At 42.7% G+C, this 21,364-nt stretch overlaps 1 protein-coding gene across 5 annotated transcripts in view; it reads right to left on the minus strand.

Moving 5' to 3' along the window:
- The window catches only part of KDM2B (lysine demethylase 2B), a 106,377-nt gene that overhangs the window by 46,259 nt on the left and 38,754 nt on the right, over nt 1-21,364 (minus strand). For all 5 annotated transcript variants that reach the window (XM_058851275.1, XM_058851272.1, XM_058851273.1 and 2 more), the window contains 2 exons: nt 13,272-13,387; nt 6,891-7,017 (listed from right to left, as the gene is read on the minus strand). In XM_058851275.1, the coding sequence (XP_058707258.1) occupies nt 6,891-7,017; nt 13,272-13,387 (243 nt within the window). The remainder of the gene's footprint in view (nt 1-6,890; nt 7,018-13,271; nt 13,388-21,364) is intronic.

The following is a 21,364-nucleotide window of genomic DNA, read 5'->3' on the forward strand; positions in this document are numbered from 1 at the left end:
TCAACTGTGCTTATTTTACGACAACAAGACAAAGCACACTGAGAAAACACAGGGACTGTCACAGCTACGTGCTACTGGTTTTCTTAATGCCATCCCTGATACATTTTAGGTACCTCTCAGGAAAATTTAAAGGCAAGTTTCTAAGTCTAAAGAACTATTAATCCTAATTTCCCCCTAAGAGCCCCAGTTGTTACCCAACTCTGTGCAATCAAGCAGTGAAAGCAATGTAGGAAACCACTGGCCATGGTTCCCTCAAGCACACATCTTTTCTTATTTATTAGACACAATTTCCCTTACTAAGTGAACAACACTGAATGCAGGCTAACAACAGCAGGAATTTCTGTGGAAAATACATTTAATACTGGCAACACCCAGTTAAGTGAATGTGAATTTTATTACTGGCTGAAATGGGTATGAGACCAAGCTGCAAAAAACACACTGCGATGGAAACAGAAGTCACACAGAAAAAGTGAGAGAACAATTAATGAAAAGTTCCTTTCACAGCTTCCATGCTTTGCAGTAGCTTTGGATTAGGACAATGTGAAACATGCTTAAGGAAGGATTAAATGGACATTAATGAGAAAGCTCAGCATCCGGTTGTTTAACAGTGAGGTTCAAAACAAATGCTGGAGCCCAATTCCAAGCTGGAGAATTCCTCCTGATCACAGAGATGCTCCACAGTCTGTCCCATCCTGTCACAAACACCCTGGTCAGAGATGCCACAGGCAGTGGCAGTGTCTCAGCTTGCTCAGCCTGCCTGGCTGCTCAGTTCTGCAGCTCCCAATAAAAACCCTGCAAGGTCAGCTCAGCTCTGTGTGTTACTGCCCCAGAAATATGAGATGGTCACCTCAACTTCTCAGGGCAAGTGTGCTGCTGCTGCTACAGGGTCTGCAGAAAATCCAGCATCTCCAGCCAGTCTGCTCCTCCAGACAGGCTTGCATTTTTCCTCAAAACCAAAGTGGCCATAAAATGACTCCTGAAAGGCAAGTTTAAGCTGAAATGCCTGTGAAAAGATGGCAGCCACAGAAAATCCTAGCTGTCACCAAGGCAGGGTGCAGCCAAAGCCAGCTCCATCCACAGGGCAGGGTAACTTTCCCCCTGCAGCCCTCCAAAAGAGCCTCACAGATTATTTTGTGTGCTGAGGTGGTGGCATCAGCACTCCAAAGCAGCTCCTCCTCTCTGCTCTGTGCTAATACACCCCCATGCTTCTCTTAGAAAAATAAACAGGATTAGAAAATATCTTAACCAGAACATTTAAAACCCACTCAGTTATCCAACTTTTATTTCACACTGTTTTTTCCTTTGTCCACAGTAGCAAGCACACGTACCCACCTCAAAGGCTACATAATCAGCTTATGTCATTCTCCCATTTTACAACTGAGGAAACAGATGCTTGGGAGAAAGCACGATTTGCTCATTGTCACACATCAAATCTAGGGAAAAACCAGGAATCAGAATCCAGGCTCTCGGATCCAGGGCTGGAGTCCCCTTCTCTGAGCCACACAGCCTCAGTGAGCTGTTTTACAACTGACTCAAGCACAAAGCCCAGCCTCGATGGGAGAAAATGCCAGTGATCTGCCATCAAACAGGAGGGGGTGAAAGCAGATCCACATCCCTACGCTGCCAGGACGGTGTCATTAACAGAAAGTGGTATAAATCTGCACAAAGAAAATCGTGTTTCTGTCCTCCTATGCCGTAGCTCTGCTGAACAGGAACTAATGGCTGTAACTGGGGCAAAGCACAGACATAAATAAGGCCTAAAGAAAACGAGGGAGATCACGTTATGGAGGTGTGAATAATTTACTCCAAGTAATGCTCTGGCGCGAGGAGAAAAAGCTTCCAAGGGACATCTCCACTTTTTGTCTGTTGCTCTAATCTACAGAAACAAAAGGCAGGAGAGGAGTGGAACACCAGAGCATACTGGGGGTCTGTTCCCAGGAGAAGCCAGACACGGAGGGGGGCCAGCAATTCCATTCTGCCACCTGCCACCGCGTCCCTGCCACCGGCTGTCGGCACGAGGCTGCCCTGCTGTGCCAGCCACACCTGGGCATGGACAGGCAAGAACAGCTCCCATCTACCCCAAACAACCACCACCAAAGCAATGCCCTGTTCTCTGTGCCTGGCAGTCACTTCATGCCTTGCTAACCTTCCCCCCTGGGCACAAGGCTTGCTGCTAACCTGGAGTGTACCAGGCTATTCTGGAGCACCAGGGGATTACAGTGCTGCTGCAGCACCGGATTAAGAGCAGGCTGCTCTCAAAACACAACAACTGTCTGCTACTGCTGCTAATCTAAAAAAAAAAAAAAGCAGCGAGGAAATCAATAATGGAAGGATAACTTCAAGGTGAGGGAGATTCAATTTTGTGTTTTCAAGTGTTTTGTTGTAATGCAACATGCCATGATTTTTATTTATTCATTTCAATGAAAACACTGTCTGACAGAGTTACTGTGCTGTGAGCTGAGGCCCTACATAAGCATAATCTGCATTTACTTTGTTGAGAAGTGCATTTTAAGCGCTGTATTACCAGGGCTCCACTGACTTGCAGGTTTCTGGTTTATAAAGGCTCTCTGTGGGAAACAGCGCCTGCTCAGCTCAACTGTTTCTTCTTCTGAGGCAACGCACCAATGAGTCCCAGACCTGAACCCCAGTTTCAGAGGGGTTATCCAGTCTGGTCTCCCACACAACTCAGTGCAAAAAGACCTTCACCTGCCTCATCTCAAAGCAAATAACACCAGCTCAGACAGACCAGTCTGTGATCTAGCTCAGTGAAGACGTGGAGCAGCACAGACTTGACCACAGGACAGAGCATTAGAAATCTTTTCTGTCACAGTTCACTTCCCTGTGGCTCTGGGCAGACCACTTAACTTTCCTCACAGTTATCCACTTGTACAAGAATAATTATACACAGTTTCTTTCCTTTCTGAAAAGCAACTTGCTGTATTATAGAACTTAAAAGAAAGGGATGGGGGTCAGGCGTAATTATGAAACCTTTCTGAACTCTTTAGAGCAGTCCAGTGTGTAGTGTCTACTTGGCATTCCCAGCTCCAAACCCTGCCACTGTGACTTGGGAGCAGCAGTTGCTATCAGTCTGCTAAAGACAGCAATGACATTTTCATTAGCAGAAAAACCCTGAGCATACTGGAAATGTATCACTGCATGGAGCACCCCACACAGGAACCACTCAATAAACTTCAGGTGCCTGTCTATCATAAGCAAATCTATTCCATCCCCTGAGGAAGAGGCCAAAAAAAAGAGACATGGCTCCTTCACTGTGCTAGAGGGCATATTTTCTGTATCCATCAGGCTTAACATACAGTTAGAGCCATCCTGTTAAAATTTTAGCAATGGGAATCTTCAAAGCTGCAGGCTACAGAGAAAGCATTTCTCTGATAGCCCAGGATCTTCTCCCAATTACTCTTTGTCAGCTCACTCTCAACATCCACATCTCACTGAAGGTCAGCTGTGGTTGAAAACATCCAGTACAGACTCATTCATGCTAAGAGTGAAAATAATGAAGACACATCCACCCTGAAAAACAGCGCATGTTCAAATCTAGTAGGAGACCCAAACAGGCTCCCTTCTGATTTCAGCTGGCAGGACAAATGTCCCAGTTGAGAGAGACAAGCAAAAGAAAAGAGAAAAAGAGATTGTGTGCTTTTACAGCAGCCTGTGGTTGCTGTCATGCCAGAATTCCCCTGAGTGTTTGCCCCCCTGGGAAAGATCTGAGAAAGAACAGCCTCAACACTGCCTGGGAGGACACGGCCTGGAAATTCATTCTGGGCCTGAGGAAAGGGGGAGGAAGCCATGGCCATCATCTTCCACCTCATTTAGAGCTGCACTCCGTTTTTATTTAGGGAGTGGGAAGACTCCAGGTTTCAGCTGTGCCTCCAAAGAGGTGGGGTTTTTTCCTGTCTGAAGTTTCGTGAGTGGAGACATTGAACAATATAAATTGCTACAGCAGCATAAAAGTATCAGGACAGAGGTATCACAACACAATCACACAAATACACTTTCATGAACAGACAATGTCTTGAAAGTCACTCTGAATTTAAAAACCTTCATGTCAAAACAAATAAATACTACATTATAAAAACACAGTATGAAAAGTCTAAAGATATCCTTAAAATCCAACTGCTGATGAACTCAGTTTTCTGTGTTCTCCAACAATGTTCTTTATCAATACAGTATTTTTTTTTTCTTTCTTTACTCAGGAGAACAGAATCTCCAGGAATTTTATGAAAACTACTCCCTTGTGAATCCCAGAGACTGTGGGCAGTGTTCTGCACTCTCTCTGGTCAATGTCCTCCTCTAATCACTTTCTGAACTTCAGAGATCCACTGCAACCACTGCACCAGAAGCGACGTACGGAGAGAAAGCAGCACAACTCGAAAATAGTGGAAAAAAGTGAAAAGAAGTGAAAATAGAAAAAAAGGTGAAAAATAGACAGTTGTAGCACCCAGAAGGAAAGGCAGAAACTAGACATTTAGAACAAACTATGTCAAGGAAATTATTTTTTGAAAGTGGGAGAAACATTTAGGTTATTCAAGAGAAATTTCTGATAATGAATACAAGGATGTGAAGAATTTTTTGTTAAACCAAGAAGGACAGAAGACAATTAAATCTACTGAGGTTTTTGAGGAGAAGTTAAGTACTTTGCTTCATTACTCTTTAAGGAGAATAATGGGAAATTCTTTGTCAAGGGATACTACCTCATGGGAAATCAAGAAATTGCTTGCAGATAGAGAAGTCCCTAAAGAAGAGACAATTTGAGGACCTTTGCAGCTCTGAAGAAAAGCTTAAAAACAAAGAGGTAGGGTTTGGAACACCGGTGTCTTTAGGATATCCCATCCCTCAGCAAGTGAACAGTATCAAGATACAGACTCCACAGAACAAACCAGTTTAACTCAAAGATTACAGTTCATAGAGATTCCAGTTAAGAGGCTGCACACAGACCAGTTAGAAGAAAAGGAAAGCAAGTATTTTAAACAGCATTACTCACACAGAACAAAGCAATGCAGCTTTACTCCTTTGAATTTGGCAAATGCCAAAGTGAAAGATCCAGCAGTATAGCAGATCTGGTCTTTTGAACCACAACCCACACTAAAATAATTATTTTAAGGTCAAGTTTCTGCCAAGAAATAAAAACAAAACCCCAAGTTTCTGACAAAACAAAAATAAACATCTCTCTCTGCCAGCAACTGAAGCCACCACAGGTCACAAGAACCTGACCAAGTCACCACCAAAACCTTTTCCAACCAGCCTGGCTCCTTTTCCTGAAGCCTTTGGAAGGAGTTGGCAGTCTTTGGTCATGCAAAACAATCCTGTTCCCTCTAGACAGTGGACATCTATAGTTCCTTGTGAGCTTTTATATGACTGGAATATCTCCCAGCTAACTGGACTGAGGCACATTTTGTGAGGCACATCACCAAACCATTATCAGTAATTATGGAGTTGGGCTGGAATTCACACTGGTGCTTTAGCTGGAAAAGGTCCCATCTCAATATCCTGAACCATCCACTCTCCACATCTAATTTGTTCTGAAATTACACGTTGCTGATCTGGCACCTCTGCCCTGCCTGCAGGACCAGCCTCTTTCTATGCCAGTGGTTTAGACAACAGGAGATTGTTCCTTATTTTCCAAAGAATGTAGTTCTCAGAGTTTCATCACTGCTTTCTGAAGAGCTGATGCAAAGGGCTAATTCACCCTTTCCTCCTCTAGGATGATCTTAGGAGAAAAATTCCTCTGGACACAGAATTCCTGCTTAACTAACCTTTCTGGCCAGGGTCTCAGAGCTAAAATGTGAAGCACCCAAACTCCCAGTGACCCCAGGAATTCCTCCTGGCCGATCTACACAGACTATTAGCTCTGTCAAATTATTCTTGGTCAGTAAAACTCACTGGAGAGTGACACCTGCTCGTAACTTCCTCAATCCCTTCTACTAAGAATTGTGCTTGTAGGTGAATATTTCCCTCCTTTGTCCAGAGCCTGGGGCAGTGCCAGCCATGCCAGCTTCACTCCAAGTGGCCTCAGAGAGCAGGAGGCATAGAAATACTTTAGTCCTCCTCCACACCTAAAACTATCAGTTAATATTTAGCTGGTGTTTGTGTTATTTTCAGCTATTTTGTGCTTAAAAGCAGAGGGAACATGGCCCACCATCTTGTTCCATCAAAAGGAGGAAAAAGGGCAGTTCAGCACAGCAACAATTGAACTGTCACACATTGATGCAAAGCTCACACCAGTGCCAAGGTAATGCCTCAGGCACATCTGTCTGTCTCTCCTCTGGTCCATTTTCAGCTCTTGCTGTAAAGGTTTCTTTGACCTCCCTCTACCTGGATTACAGATATTGGAGATTTGTGTAGGTGTTTTCTTGGGCTTGTTTTTCTGCAGAACTACAACTCAGTCACCAGAGAATTACAGGAGAATTTAAGGTAAAGAGAAGAGAAAAAAGGAAGGTTTAGTGACCATGTGTTCTGTAGAGGAGCTGCTCTACAAAAGGACAAAATATCCACCCCATCAGAGCACATTTGCAATACACACATTTCTGGCTACTAAGGTACTGTGCTGAACATGGCAGTAAATCCTCAACTCTTTGGCAGATCATCCCAACACCAACATTACTGAAACCAACAGGAACGAACACACCCAGAAATTACGTTCCTGGGATCCACTTGCTAAGGGAATGTTCAATAAATACAATTCAAAGTAGGTTGGTATTTCATGGAAATGCTTAAGAGTCAAAAATCTTCCCAACCCCAAAATAAAGAAACAGTTCATTAGAATTTCTCCAGTTCTCCCGTTCAATTTATAATCTGCTTTGCAGAAACCAAAGCAGCAGCTAGCCTGAGGTGCCAGCATCAGTTCTGAATCTGCACTCAAAGGATTCACTCACCAATTAACATTGATTCTTTCTGGTACTCTTTGCTGAGGTGGCAGCGCTGGGTCACACAGGACACGTATCTCTCCAGAACATACCAGCACATTTCATAGTAGAAAGGATACCGGAATTTGGCGTGCACCTGGAAGCAAGATCAACACTGTCAGTGCATGGGGAAGGGAGAGAAGTTTGCAGCACAAGGGCCAGTCATCATTCCCATCGTGTTATCAAGAGCACAAACAGTGTGAGGAGGGGGAGGGGAGAGGGTGGGAGCAGGGAGCTGAATGCCTCCAGCATACGGAATGAGGAGCCAGCCTGCCTGCCACGACAGCATCATTTCTTGGTTCACTAATTTGTATCCTCTTGGGGTGGTGGGAGAGGAGAGGGTTTGTGTTCTTGTGAAATCATGAAACTGATGGATGGCCCCTACAGAATTATTTACCTGCTGTATAAACATAGGGTGGTCACATACAGATGTTAGTCACTAAAACTTAAAATAAAGGCGTGGGTTTTCATCTCCTAAACATTATCACAGGATTTTTATCAAAATGGCAACATTACCTAAAATGAGTCAAGCAGGAAATTAATCTTTTTCATTTGTGGTTGTCTCAACAATTTAATTAAAGAAATGAAAACACAAATTCTTGATAACTACACATTAAAGTAAAAATCCCTTATGTGGTTCACCTTTTGGTAGCAAGTCAGCTTTTGCCACAAAAAGAGTAGAATAGAAGAGCAGGATTTTGACAAAAGATCCTGTCAAGCTGTGTACCTTTTCTTACATCTCAGACCTGTTGTTCTCACACAAAAAGCTGAATTCTCCAACCCTAGTTATTTGTGAGAGTATTTCAGATACAAAAGAAAACAAAGAGGGTTTCCTTCCTTTCCAACATAGATTTCTATCTGCAGAAAGTCACTGTACCACAGAAGGATCTGGGAAGCTCCTAAAATGCAGGAAGATATGTGTATTTGTTTTGATTTGTTAAAAATGGATGCCATGCATCTTGCATGCACTTGTACTTACACTGTACACCTCTTTCTCCTGGTGGCACAGAAATCTGCATTTTGCAGGCTCACGTGCATGCACTGCACTGGGATTACAGGAGCTGCTTTAAAACATTCTCTGCATATTCACTGCTCCCTAAGCCCACAGGTGGACACCCATTTTTAGTGAAAAGCTGAACTGCATCAGAAAGGAGCATTATCTCAGAAAAAAAAAAATCCAAAGCACCACCCACCACAGATCAGCCAAAAGCCCAAAGTCTAAACAGAACCACTAACCCAGCACCTGCAAACTCAGACTCAGCTCTGCAAAGCAGGCACTGCCCAAAACACCTGCATGGTGATCAAAGCATCCACTTGAGCAGATCAGTGACTTACTGGAATGCCCAGATTTGAAACCTGTCCCCAAGGTGGACAGCCAAAGAACTTGCCTCTGTTCCCAGGGCACAGGAAATGCAAACACTCTTAGCAGTAAAACAAAATGTAACAAAGGGGAAATATACTGTATTGTCACACTAAATGTATCACAGTGTAGGATTAAATACTCCCTGGCAATTCCCAGAAGTTAAAATCCCTTAAATTCAACACAAATACTGCTGGCAAATCTGAACTGCTTGCTGCTACAGGTCATGCATCCAGCACTGCTGCACCTTTCCAAATGTTTCCCTGCATGGTTTGTTACAAAGCACACATACCAAAAAAAGAAGAGAAAAAAGAAAAGGGAAAATAAAACCAACCAGCCAAACAACAACCCCCTAAATGTGAGAACATTTAACCCCAGGGCCTTTTTGCATTGAAAAAAAATTTTCCTTTAGTTTAGTTATTTGTCATAGAGAAGAGATCAAGTCACTTATGACTATTAGGGAACACAGGGGAAATTATCCATGCTAAAATATACGCTAATAAAGGAACTCAAATTTTTCCAAGAGAGCACTGCAGGAAACAAAATTTGCAAAGAATTGACTTACAAACAGGAAGCCGCCTTCCACCCCTCAGCCTTCAAAAGGTTTTCAGCCACATGCCTGGGAATATTAAAGACATCATTGCTCAACATTTGTTGACAGATTCTGAGCTTCACCAAATTTAGTTGTTACCAATGTTAATTCAATGTGAAAGACAAGGCAGTAATGCATGCAGTGCTCCCATTATGTATATCAATCTTTAATATTCAATTTGAGTTCCTAATTGCCTCACTATCAATGTTCCAACCCACAGCAAATCCCTCCATGCCTCTGTAATCCACTGTTTGCCCGAGAAGGCTTTGCTTTTACAAACCTTCAGAAGGAAGAGCTCTCTCTACCATCTGTAGATAGAGATTCTGTGCAGAGATCTACAGGGCCTTCTGCCAGTAAAGAGACTCAAACAGTGCTTTAAAAACTTTCAAAGTTTGCCTTATGGAAAAGCATAGAGGAATATGCTCTTTATGATATCCCTGAACATTTATTAATTATAATGGATGTGAACTGCATTATGTGCATGGCCATACTGCTTCCATTGTACACTCATAGGCAAATGAACCCTTATGGGCAGGGGAGGAGGAAAAAGAGAAAGAAGAAAAAAATTAAAAATGTTCTATGATTAGTTCGAAGTGTAATATCTGATACAGACACTGCCAGAGGACTGAATTCCCCACCAGCAGGGAAATACACTGGATCATCTAATAGTCATTTCCAGCTCTAACTTCTGTGATTAATAATTTACAATCCACTGAAAAAAAAATTAATTATTCCGGTACAGCAAGAAAAAAATCCTCTCTGGAATATGATCCATTTCTTCAGTTCAAAGTGAAATTATTTTAGAGATTTATATACCCCTCCAAAAACAAAACAAAAACCCTAAGCAAGTAAGACACACGTTTTCCTGAGAAAAGTAATAATCTCTTCCACAATGTCCATTAAAATCAAACTCCACTTGTGCTTAATCAATCTAATCACAATATTGGAAAGCAATTTATGATTATTTACAAAATAATTAATCTAGCCACTTAATATGCTATCTTACATTCCAGAAAACCAAGTGAATAGCAAACACCATCATCTGTGAGTGACCACCTTACGTATATATTCAGAGTGCCCTTGTTCCCACCACTTCCAATATTTTAAGGCAGTTAAATTTACATGAATTGGGGGTAAGTTTGACACATTCTTCCTCTTCAATACTAGAGAGCTGTATCACCCCTATGCCAAATGATGAATCCCTGCATGGCATCCTGCTCTGCAGCTCCTCAAGCTGGGCTTGCAGAGAGCTAAACAGCTTGGCCTGTTTGACTGGCTGTTAATTGGCCTCCAGGAAAGCCAGGCTGCAAAATGAGAGTCTCTACGAACTGGAAGGCTGGAGAATATTTGTTTACCTCAATTGCACATTAGGAGCTATTTCCAACAATAGACATGTTTTTTATTACTCCTTAAAACTATTTTTAAATGGCTACAACCTCTTAAAAAGTCTCCCAGGGGTATGAGGAATTAAGCTAGAATAAGCATGACAAGTATATAAACTAGGCAATTTTATCAGGCTGTAAATCAGCATTACCATTTCAACCCTGTATTTATTCTTGTCTGAGCTAAGACAATAACAACTACACCTAGCATAAAAATGACTTTGAATATCAGCAATCAAAGATGATTAAACATTACATAGCAGGTTTAAACACAGTGAAACCTCCATAAAATTGCTCTGTGCAAAATGAAGAAGGGAAGCACACCTGTATTACACTTTGATTTTAGTGTGGCAAATTACTTTGTCAATCACATCATGTAATTTACTTCTGTGCCATACACAATGGAAAGATCAATACTGATGAGAAACTCATTTGCAGTATGCTCACACTGGCAAATTTGGGTGAAATACACTGTACTGAGTCTGCCAGACCAGCCAGTATATGAATGGAATTATTTCAACAAAGAAATGACAAAATTTGATTGACAAAGCAAGTAATGTAGTACACACCAGAACCCTGTTTTGAAACCATTTCCCCTTCAAGATTCCTGCATGATATTTTTAGTTTGGGAGGGGGGAGTGTTATTATTTCTAAATCACAGTATTGATTTTCCTGCCTTGTATCAAACTTCTGTATGCCTTAGCTGCATGGCTTCTATTTTGTTTCTGTCCAGAAATTCTTGCTATTCTTCAACTGTTCACACAGTTCTGATTTTATACATCTGCCCACGAGCACAAGTTTGTGAGCACAGGTACAGCCTGTGCGTAACACGTTGCCAGCACACAGCAACATCCAAGTGCTGAAATTGCTTCTGTGAAGTCGTGGATATTCTGGGCTGTTGGCTTTCATTGGTCTTTTTTAAAGCACTCCAGTACTTTTGCAAAGAAAATGATAAAGAACTACACAGACTTCAAAGAAAATTTAAACAAAAAATGACCGGAACAAAGGTCTGATTTGGGATTTCCAAATGTTGCGGTATCCCTTTAATGGTGACAGGACATTTTTAAAGATGCAGATACTCAACTCTCAGATCCTCCTCACATGATTAGGGAGCCAGTGAATTTTAAAAGGCATTTCTGTGTAACTGGCTGGTTAGTTCCTAGAAGTTACCAAAATATTTGACTGTTACAAGGAGTTTTGCCTGCTGGTATAAAAAGCTTAGAAAATCAAAGCTGCACCCAGCTTCCCAATGAGAAGGGCCTGACATGAAGCACAGCTGAGCAGCTACAACCCAAGGTGTGTGATCTTGGGTAGCTCAAGTCCTGTGTGAACAAATGTCAGTTTTTATACTACTTAAGGAAAAAAGAGGTTTCCTGCCCATCTTCCACAAAGACTTCAATGGAAATAACTCATTTCTGGCATTGATCCTCCCTCCCAGCCTCCCCTTCTCCGTTCTCCATGTGAGCTGCCTGTGCAAACATCCTTCTCAGCAGCAACACACCCTCCCCTGCACACCTGCAGTGTACTCCCAGCATGTATTGCTGGTTCTTATTTACAGTCCCTCTGGAAACCTTCCTGTGCCCAGCACCTCTGCCAGGTGAGCCCCTTCCTGCCTCTGTCACTGTAACTTTCTTTCCAAGTCTTCTGGCACTTTCTCAAGCCACTTGACACTCTCACTTGTTCAAAGCCAGGCTGAATCCACTCCAATTTCTACCTCTACTTCTGCTCTTTGCCACACTCCTCTGTTTTAATTTCCCCTAAATCTCAGCTTTTGTCTTCATCTCTGTTCCACTAAGAATTCCTTTTTCCTGCCTTTCTTCATTGAAGTCACTCCAGGAAACCCACTGCTCCCACCACTGTTTTGCAATATGAAGATTACCAGGCCTTGTACCTGCTGGGAAGCCAGGGAGGCTGGGGAGAGGACACCTCACTCCCATTGAGTCAGAGATGTACTTCAAAACAATTTGTATTTGCTTCAGGCCTATGCACTCGCACTGCAAAGAAAGCAATTTGGGGTAAAAGCCAACTTGGAGCAAGATTTGTGCCCTTTTGAAGGGGTGAACAACAGCGAACTGCACTGATGTCCACAACACACCATTTAAAGACTTTTCAGTGAAGAAGAATTGCAATTTCCTGCCATTTTGCCAGCTCAAATCTCCATTAACACCAGACCTGGCACCTGTGTCAGTGGTTTGTCAGCACTGCCTCAGAGTGAGGCCTCCAAAATAGTCCCCAGCTGGACTGCACATCCCTCTGGTCCATTTTTATATCAGAATGCCACAATGGCCTTGCACAGGTTATTTAACAACCTGCTAAAGTAGAGTCACTTCCTTCAGATCCTGCTGCTTTTTGAAACTCAAAGGATATGATGAGTAGGTGCCCTGTTTATTAACCAAGGATAAAACTGTCACTCCCAACAAAGAGGTGGCACAGAAACCTCCCCCAGCCTTTCCCTCAGGTTGGTCCTACAGCCAGATGAACACCCTCAATGTTCAGATCAATGTCCCACCCCAGACTCTCCATTCCAAGGAATTCTTGCATGGTATCAAGTCACTGACTGCCCATAACAGAAGATAATTTCATACACAACTTCTGCACAGCTTTGTCAATTCAGCTGTGGGCAGCAGAACCAGCCCAGTGCCATCAATTCCCCAGGATCAGGCATCCACCCCAGGTGTGCACGGAGAGGTGATAAGCAGAGGGTTACCAGAAATACTGGTACAAAGGTCTGTAAAGTGCAATATGTTTCTGTGCAAAAGGGAAGGTGTTTTATCCAACTTTAACAGGCAGACAAAAGACACAGAAGGGACACATCTGTGGGAAGCATATGAGTAAATCCCACTAAAAATAACCAACATTTGAAAGTCTCATTACTTCATGTTTACCTCTTGTTTCAACGACTCTGACACGGAGATCCCGTCAGTTGTTGTTTGTCAGAAGGGAATACGAGGGAGAGACTATGACAGATCATAGTCACAAAGAACTGCTCAGTTAAAAAGAGAATCGAGTATCCTTACCCTTGTTCTGTCCTCAATTTCATAGATGCGAAGCTGCATGGGAACATTAAAGCTATGCAGGATATTTCCACCAAACACCAGAGAATCTACTGGAGTATAAACCGCGTGTATCCACCCTAGAGAGGGAAAGCAAAGAACTGAGAATGCCTCGTGCTACGTAGCATTACAGAGCAATTTATAATCAAATGTTAACAACCCCCTGAATCCCACTGTGCTGGGGATGAGAGGTTAAAGCAGTGAGAGGTTAAATGGGATGCTCACAGCCACACTTCAGGACTAGTCATAGCAGAAAGGCACCTTGTGGTGTGCAGTCTTACAACCCTCTGGAAATCAGTTCTTCTATTTATTCACCCAACACTCACAGTGTTTACTGAGCACACGCAAGTTTATGACTCAACCACGTCCATGACTAAGAAGTAAATTCAGTCAATTCAGTCTGTTCCATACACTTGGCTCTCAGACTGGCACCTCCAGCATGGCTGCAAACCATGTCAGCAGTGGTGGTGGGCCAAGGGTTGTGGAACTGGACTGAGGCACACCAAACTTCCTTCACACCAGCCCCAGAACACACCTTCAGACGTAAAATATTCAAATTATGACCAGCCCTCCTTCAGAGGTGAAAGTTTCATCACCTACGATCAACTTCCTGAAGGAGCTGAGAAATCGTTTTCAGTGCAAACCTCAAGTTAAGGGATTTAACATTTCTGGTACTGGAGCTGATGAAACTGTTCTGACCCAATCCTGCAAGGGACTGAATTAATTTCACAGGCTCCAAAGAATCTTCTATCACAACGAAAATCCAGGCACAGCAATTCAGGCAGCCACACACCAGCTCTTCTGCCTCTGCATTGTTTGCTTGGTCTGTCAGGAGCTGAAGCTCTGGCTATGCAAGACTGTAGCCTCTGATCTCTGCAGTGAAAAAGGAATTGATCCTGCTAATGATCTGGGACCCACAGAGACCTGACACTTTTTTCCCTCTTCTTTTTTAATGAAAAGCATTACAATTTATAAACCAGCAGACAGCAAAGCAACATGGGGGGCAGTCAATTTTCTCCTGACTGTGCAGTACTTTCCATTAAAGCTGTGGCAGCTTTCCCTCACTTCCAGATCAGTGAGGGAGCAGGAAAATGCCATTCAGCCTAGAGGGTTTTCCAGCCAGCAGCCACAAAAGTGCTCCTCCACAACAATTTTTCAACCATAAAGGCCTGCAAAGCTCTATCTGGGAAGTCCTTGAGCCACAGCAGATGGCAGGACTGGAGCTTTCATTTAAGGGCGTGTTGGTGGGAGAGTGATAGGAAGGAAAAGAAATCAGCACTAGAATTTTCTCCCAGGAAACACAAGCCCATCACTCTGGAAGGAACCTTTGGAGGTCCAGCCCCCATGACCACCCAGAGCCAGCTGCACAGAACTGTGTCCAGATGGCTCCTTGGTATCTCCTGGGATGAAGACTCCACAGCCCCTCTGAGCAGCCTGTTCCAGGTTTCAGTCAATTTACAGGTCTGACTCCACACACTAAATGTGATGCATATAAAACAGTGGGTGGCTCATGGCTCTGGCAGCTCTCGGACTTATTCCATCTTTCCTTCTCTGGTCAGTATAATTTCAGTTACAGTGATCCTGCCTGTTTATTACTTCTAAATCAAGATCAACTAGAGAGGAATTTTTTTTTTCATGTAAGGGTAGGGTGGCAGCTACACACATCAACACTATAAATACTTCACAGCTGAAGTAGTTCAGCACCTCACACAAAATACATCAGTCTGTACTAAGTGCAAACTACTAGAAAAAGAAACGATCCTCGTCCTAATCTTTGGGAAGGAAAACAGATCCAAGGTCAGGGAAGTTGGGGCCACTGCACCCACTGGGTAAACAAAGATTTCTGTGGTTGGGGGAAAGAATGGAAACCATGCACTGAGGCAAATCCAGGTCCCCAGAGCCAACTTAATGGCTGGGTGCTGAAACACAGTGTTGGTTTGCGTGATAATCCACCTTAATTGTCAGGTTTAGAGATGAACAAACTGAAACCTGAAAAAGTGAAATGACTTTCATAGCCCCACACTTATGTGGTGGCAGAAAACAGCTCAGAACCAGGCAGTTACCAGCAGAACACTGAGGAGTCCTCAGCACCACTTCCCACAGCAGTTCTCTCAGCACAGGTGTCAATGTCCAACCTTAGTGGAGCTGTTATTTTAGTGCAATTATCAACATCATTCAAAATACAATTTATTATTAAATATTTACAACTTAATTAAAAGGAGTAACTGAGCTGATTCTTGTCTTATTTGAAAGGTTAAAAGGAGATATCCCTTCATTTAATAATCAATAAAATTAAATCCCATCAATGCAGTTGCTCTTTGGGTGGGTGCTTCCACTGAAACCACACAGTAGCCTTCCCCTACAAATTTTATTTCCTCAGTGAAATTGTTTCATTGCCCTTTGGGTCTCTCATCACACCTTCCCTGACTTCACAACTCTACCCCCATGCCAAGAGTTTTTGTGTTAATAACTGCTAGACTTTCTTGGTAGTAGTCCCAGTATTTTTGGGAGAAATGTGGAAGGATCTATCACTGGCTTGAGCCAATGCTCCAACAAATGGTGCTCCAGACATGACAAACACTCAACAGAGTTTCAAACATCTATTCTTGCAGAGCTGGTACAGTACAAACTGAAAATCTTCTTTAAAGTATCTGAAACAACCTCTGGTTCTGTGGAATAGGTCTTTAATTCCCTACTTGCATATATAATCCAGGACTAAATATCTTACAAACAATTAGTACCTTCAGCTCCCAGTTGCTGAATTAACTGACCACTAGGTCCTTCAAGATGTAAATATTTCTAATAACAAGACTGAAAATGTTGTTGTTAATGACAGTTTTCAGTAGCAAAACCCTTTAATAACACAGCACTAAAATCCATCAGGATTGGGAAAACAAAAATAAACAAGAGACCAAACAAGAAAATCATCAACTATAAAGTCCTGGGAAGTCAAGTTGCTACCCCTGCCAAGGCAGGGATGATTTCCAGGCACAGCTCTGAGATAGGCAGAGATGATGCCTGTGGGTACCATCCCCTCACTGCTGAAGTGCTGAGTTGGGCACACAGCTCAGTCCTGGGGAATCCCAGATTTCCTGCAGCTCATGTGCTCCCACAGGCAGCATCCAGCTCAGCCCCTCTGCAGGACACAGCCTGTCAGAGGAGTCACCTGCACATAAAATAGATTTTGGCCACTCAGCTGTGCAGCATTTCAGTCACACTGCATCCCAAAATAGCTTCCACTTGCCTGAGGAACGTACGTGCATAACTGAAACTGCAGAGACGTGAGGACCAAGAGGTGGATTCCAGGGACACAGGACAGAACGGGCAAGGTTAGACAAAAAAGATGGGAAAACTGACAAGGTACAAAATCCCAGCAAGACTGGCACAGATGTTACAGAGGAAAAAAAGCCGACATGAAAATCTCTTGTTCTAATATTAACCAGACTGTGTATGGAGAAAAACTGGAGGTCAGCAGCAGAAAAGTAGAAGTAGGAGGAAAGAGAGATGAGCAGAAAACAGGAAACAGTTTCCATCAGGGTAATGTATTGTGGAAATGAGCTCTGAGAAAAGAGAAGCTTGGATGGCACATTCAATCCATTCCCACAGCTTAGCTACAGCACGACTCAGAAATAAACTGAGGAGGATGAATGTTCATTGTGACCATTTGCAAACAAAAACACCCATCTTGTCAGCTCCCCAACTACCACGGTTTTTAAAGGGGAACACAAACCTCCAGAACAGGAGGTGCTGCACATATGGGTAAGAAAAAAGGACAGCCAAGGGATTTGCTTTAATGTCATCCACCACACCCTTGCCTCACCTTCACCTGTGCTGTTATATTTTGCTGGATGAATTGAAGGTCTGTTGACATTTTAGATCATGTCACCTGTGCTGAACAGCCTGGCATGTCTGTGTCTGTGTGTCTGACTTCCAGCTCTCTCAGCACAAACTTGCCACTGCCTCCAATCCCAACACCTCTGGAGTGAGTTCATCAGTTCTCTCCTCAGTGACTGCTTTGAGCTGCTCACACAAACCCTGCAACTGCTGCACAACCCTCTGCCTTTCATGGCTTTGTGCAAGACAGGAGATAACATCTCACCTCTTGGTAATTGTCTCAAAAACAGAGAAAAATGCCAAAAATTTAATTTCATCCTTAATGTTAAAAAAACCCACTGGAATAATATCAGAACAACTGGAATAAGGACTGAGAGTCAAAGGTCAGCGGAACAAGAAATTGTTAATTTTTGTCTGAAAGCCACGAACAAAAGCACCTGCTAAATATTACCTAAAGCTACAAATGAATCCTGCAGGTGAGAGGAGGACATTGAGTGTGTGGCTTTGAGGACCAGTGATGAACTAGGAAGATTCTTCCCCGTGGGTGAAGCCACTGCCCAGTCCTGCCCACCACAGGCTCAGCCACGTGGGATAAATGGATTTGGGAGTACAGACACTGCACAGTCACTGCTCACAGCCCTCATGTCAAGCCTCAATAAGAAGTCCTTCCACTTATGGTTTTTCTGAAGTTGATGGTTTTTATTTCAGCTCCTGGCAATCAATAAGTGCTTTTTCCTTCCCAAAACAATCCTAGTGTATGAAGCCAAGCCAACAGTGAGCAGGAATTCTATTCAGGAGACTCAGAAATGCTCTCAGCTGATTCACAGTTATGAATTATTCCACCACTCCTAAGATACACTCGAATATTTAGATGTTATCATCTCTAGTAAATCAAGAAGGTAAAATTAACAGTAACAAACATTTTTTCTGAACAGTTAAAAGAAAGATATGATCTCATTATCTTTTGAATTTTATAAAACAAGTATTATTAAACATTGCAAACTTGTTGGAAGGTTTCAGTGGGCTGCAAATTCCTACTCAAGGATGCAATCATCCATCTGAGAATAATGAAAAAGAATATTAACTTACAAAGCTATGGGGCAAACAGCCTACAAGCTCCAAGCCAAAAGCATGGTGCATCTGTTTCCATTAGTAACTAAACTGATATTTTGCCTTGTGATATAGAAGTCACCACAGATTTTCCTGCAATTCTACAGCAACTTCGTGTGGAAAAGATGAAATAAATATGTCTCAAAAATAAAAAGTGACTAAAGAGAAAACCCGAGAGTGGGCACTGCTAGCAAATCTCAAAAGAAGAATGACTGCATCATAACAGTGCCCACAACCAAATCTATTAAAGAAAGATCATGTTTACATTTTTAAAGTTAAAAATCTACTAATTCTGCCCCAGTATTACAAGTAATACAGCAACTCTCAATCTTAAATTGTTTTTAAGAACGAGGCAGAGCTTGGCATTACGTACAGAACCAAAAATCCAACATCCTGCTGTCACCTTCCATCTGAAAGCAGACACTCAAGGCAAAAAGCCTCTCCTCTTTGATCCTCTCCACCAATATTCTTCATGTGGTCCCTGAGGTTCCAGGCATAGAGATTCCATTAATGTCAGTGGAAGCTCACAGAATGGGAAAAGCTAAACAGCAACCAAAAATAGCCAGGCAGCTCTGCAGCCCTAGCACAACACCCTGCAAAAAAATGTACCAGCCAGATTTTAATAGCCTGTCATTCTCCCTGCTGTAAGGGCTACGTGCCACCTTCTGGCCCCATCACACAATAATCCATCAAACTCTCACTGGCACAGCAGAGGTGACCCAGGACCACACACTCCTAATAGGCAAAATCCCACTGATAACCACTGAGACAGCATCTGAAACACTTTGAATCCCTGCAAATAGCTGCCTGCAGTCCACACAGAACATCTCTTTCTGTCCACTCTCCTTCCCAAAAACATTCATCTGAGAAAGGTCATTATTTCTGCTTTTGACTGGAGACAAGAACTCTGGAGGACTCTCAGGTTACCATAATAATTAAGAGAGACTTTAACAGCATGTTTCCATGCCAAAGGCCCTGAAGTGCAGTACAGAGAACATAAGAAAAATAAAGTAAAACAAACAGCTTACTCCTCATGGAACACTGCCAGCTCCCAGGTGAAACACAACTGTTATAAAATTGCATGCAGAAACATGAGAAGTTTGAAGAAGAACCAGAAAGGAACATCATCCAGTTGATAGCAGGTTACTCTGTCTGGATTTTGATTGAAGGAATGTTGAATAAATCAGCACTGCAGAAGTATTCTGTGGTATGTAATGGCAGCCCAGCATCTCACCTCTTCCATGGACTCACATGAAAGCTATAGATTTGAAAAGCCTACGGTAAGATCAGAAGACCCAACCCAAGCCCACAGCTGCTCATGAGCCCCCTGTCTCTGACCAGTGACAGAAGCTCAGAAAAAGGCTGTAAGAAAGAGAGGATGATAGAGCAACCCTTGCAGCATCAGCCATCTCCTCCCAAAGGAACCAAAACCAGGATATTTGCAAATTTTCTGGGACCAATCACTGCAAACCCTGGAAGCAACTTGTATTCACAACAAGTGTGGCAATGACCTGGGAGGTCAGCAAAACTGGTCTTCACAATAAAAGAAGAAAATCCAAGTTTATCCATATTCTGACAGACATCGGTGACAATGCAGAACTGGCTGGAGTTCACCTTTCCAAGACACTGATTGCTCTCTGACTTCACAACATTAACAGGAAGAACACTGCAAGACACATTTTCCACAAGGTACTACAAGCTGACTGCTTCAGTATGCACCAATTTTACATGTGCAAACTCCCCTGAAGTACAAGTGTCTACACCAGACATATACACACTTGCATGAAAGAAAAGGTCATTTTTTGAAAGAGAGGCCTGCCAAAAAACTGAGAGAAAGGCAAATACGTTTAACTTATTTCAAATTATGGCAAAAATCTTGCTTGTAGAGGACAGCAAGCAGGAGAAGAAAGACAATATCTATGTCAGAGGTCCATCACTCAATCAAAATTACATATTCAGCAAGGCTGAGACTTAAAAGAGCAAGTGGATTGAAAAAAAAGATTAATTTTTGTGTATGCTTAGTTTTGAGATTGCAACAGTGATGTTTAGGAGAACATGAGAGGAACTAATGTGGTGTCCAGAGACCAAGAGAGAGGGAAATCAATGAATGCACTTGAGAAAACAAGTGCAAAGAGAGATGCAAAAGACAGTTTAGAGAGAATAAAGACTGGAGTGAAGGGTGAAGGGCAAGAGAAGGCAACAGAAAGGTTCCAGTGAAGTTATGCAGTGATGTAAAAGGAGAAAATATTTATAACGGGAGAAGCACTGAAGACACAAAACCTGGTTAACTGGCATTAACTTAGGGAGTGGTATTTCAAAAGGGCTGTAGAGGAACATGAACTCTGTTACACAATGTAACAGTACAGTTGGCCTGTAGAAGCCCAAACACCCGTCCACAGAAATCCTGAGCTGCAGAAATCTGAGGGATGCTGCCCAAACACTGATTCTGTGTGTCCCAGCACAGTGATAGGAGAAACCTTAATTACTACTCCATAGCACCACCACAGCAGACTCCAAGCACTTCACACATCCCCCCTGAAGAGTTGTCACATGATGCAGAAGAAAACTACAGCAATAAAATAGCACTGGACAAGCTCTAGATTTGACTGTGACTGGTAACATTTTGTTGTTTACCTACTGAAACAACAACTGAGCACTGAAATGATGCTTTTTCTCTGGATCATCACAGTTTCCAACTGAAGCACACTTTATAAAGAATTTCCCTTTTATTTGGCATGTGAGTCAGATAGGCAGCATCCCCTGTCCACTCTCCCAGACTGAGATGTGTTACCTTAACCAGATTTCATCTGTGGTGAATGTTTACCATATGAAAACTTTACATACTAAACTCTGCCCAAGGTAACATACACAGTGTAAATATCCTGGGGCCACAGCACTTTTCCTGTATAAGGAAAAGTTTGCTCCCATCCTAGAAAAACAACAGTTTTGAGTTCTACAGAAAAAAGTTTAAAAAATCATTCCCTGACACTGGTAGTTCCTCCCCTCTTGAAGCTTCAGCTGGTCAAACATCTTGAATCTAATCTGGCCATAAACCTCCATGGAAACACCAGGGTATAGCTGGGCTCCTACAAGAGTATCCCTCAGATTCCCAG

The sequence above is a fragment of the Poecile atricapillus genome, chromosome 16 (genome assembly GCF_030490865.1).
Source record: "Poecile atricapillus isolate bPoeAtr1 chromosome 16, bPoeAtr1.hap1, whole genome shotgun sequence".
Taxonomy (NCBI): domain Eukaryota; kingdom Metazoa; phylum Chordata; class Aves; order Passeriformes; family Paridae; genus Poecile; species Poecile atricapillus.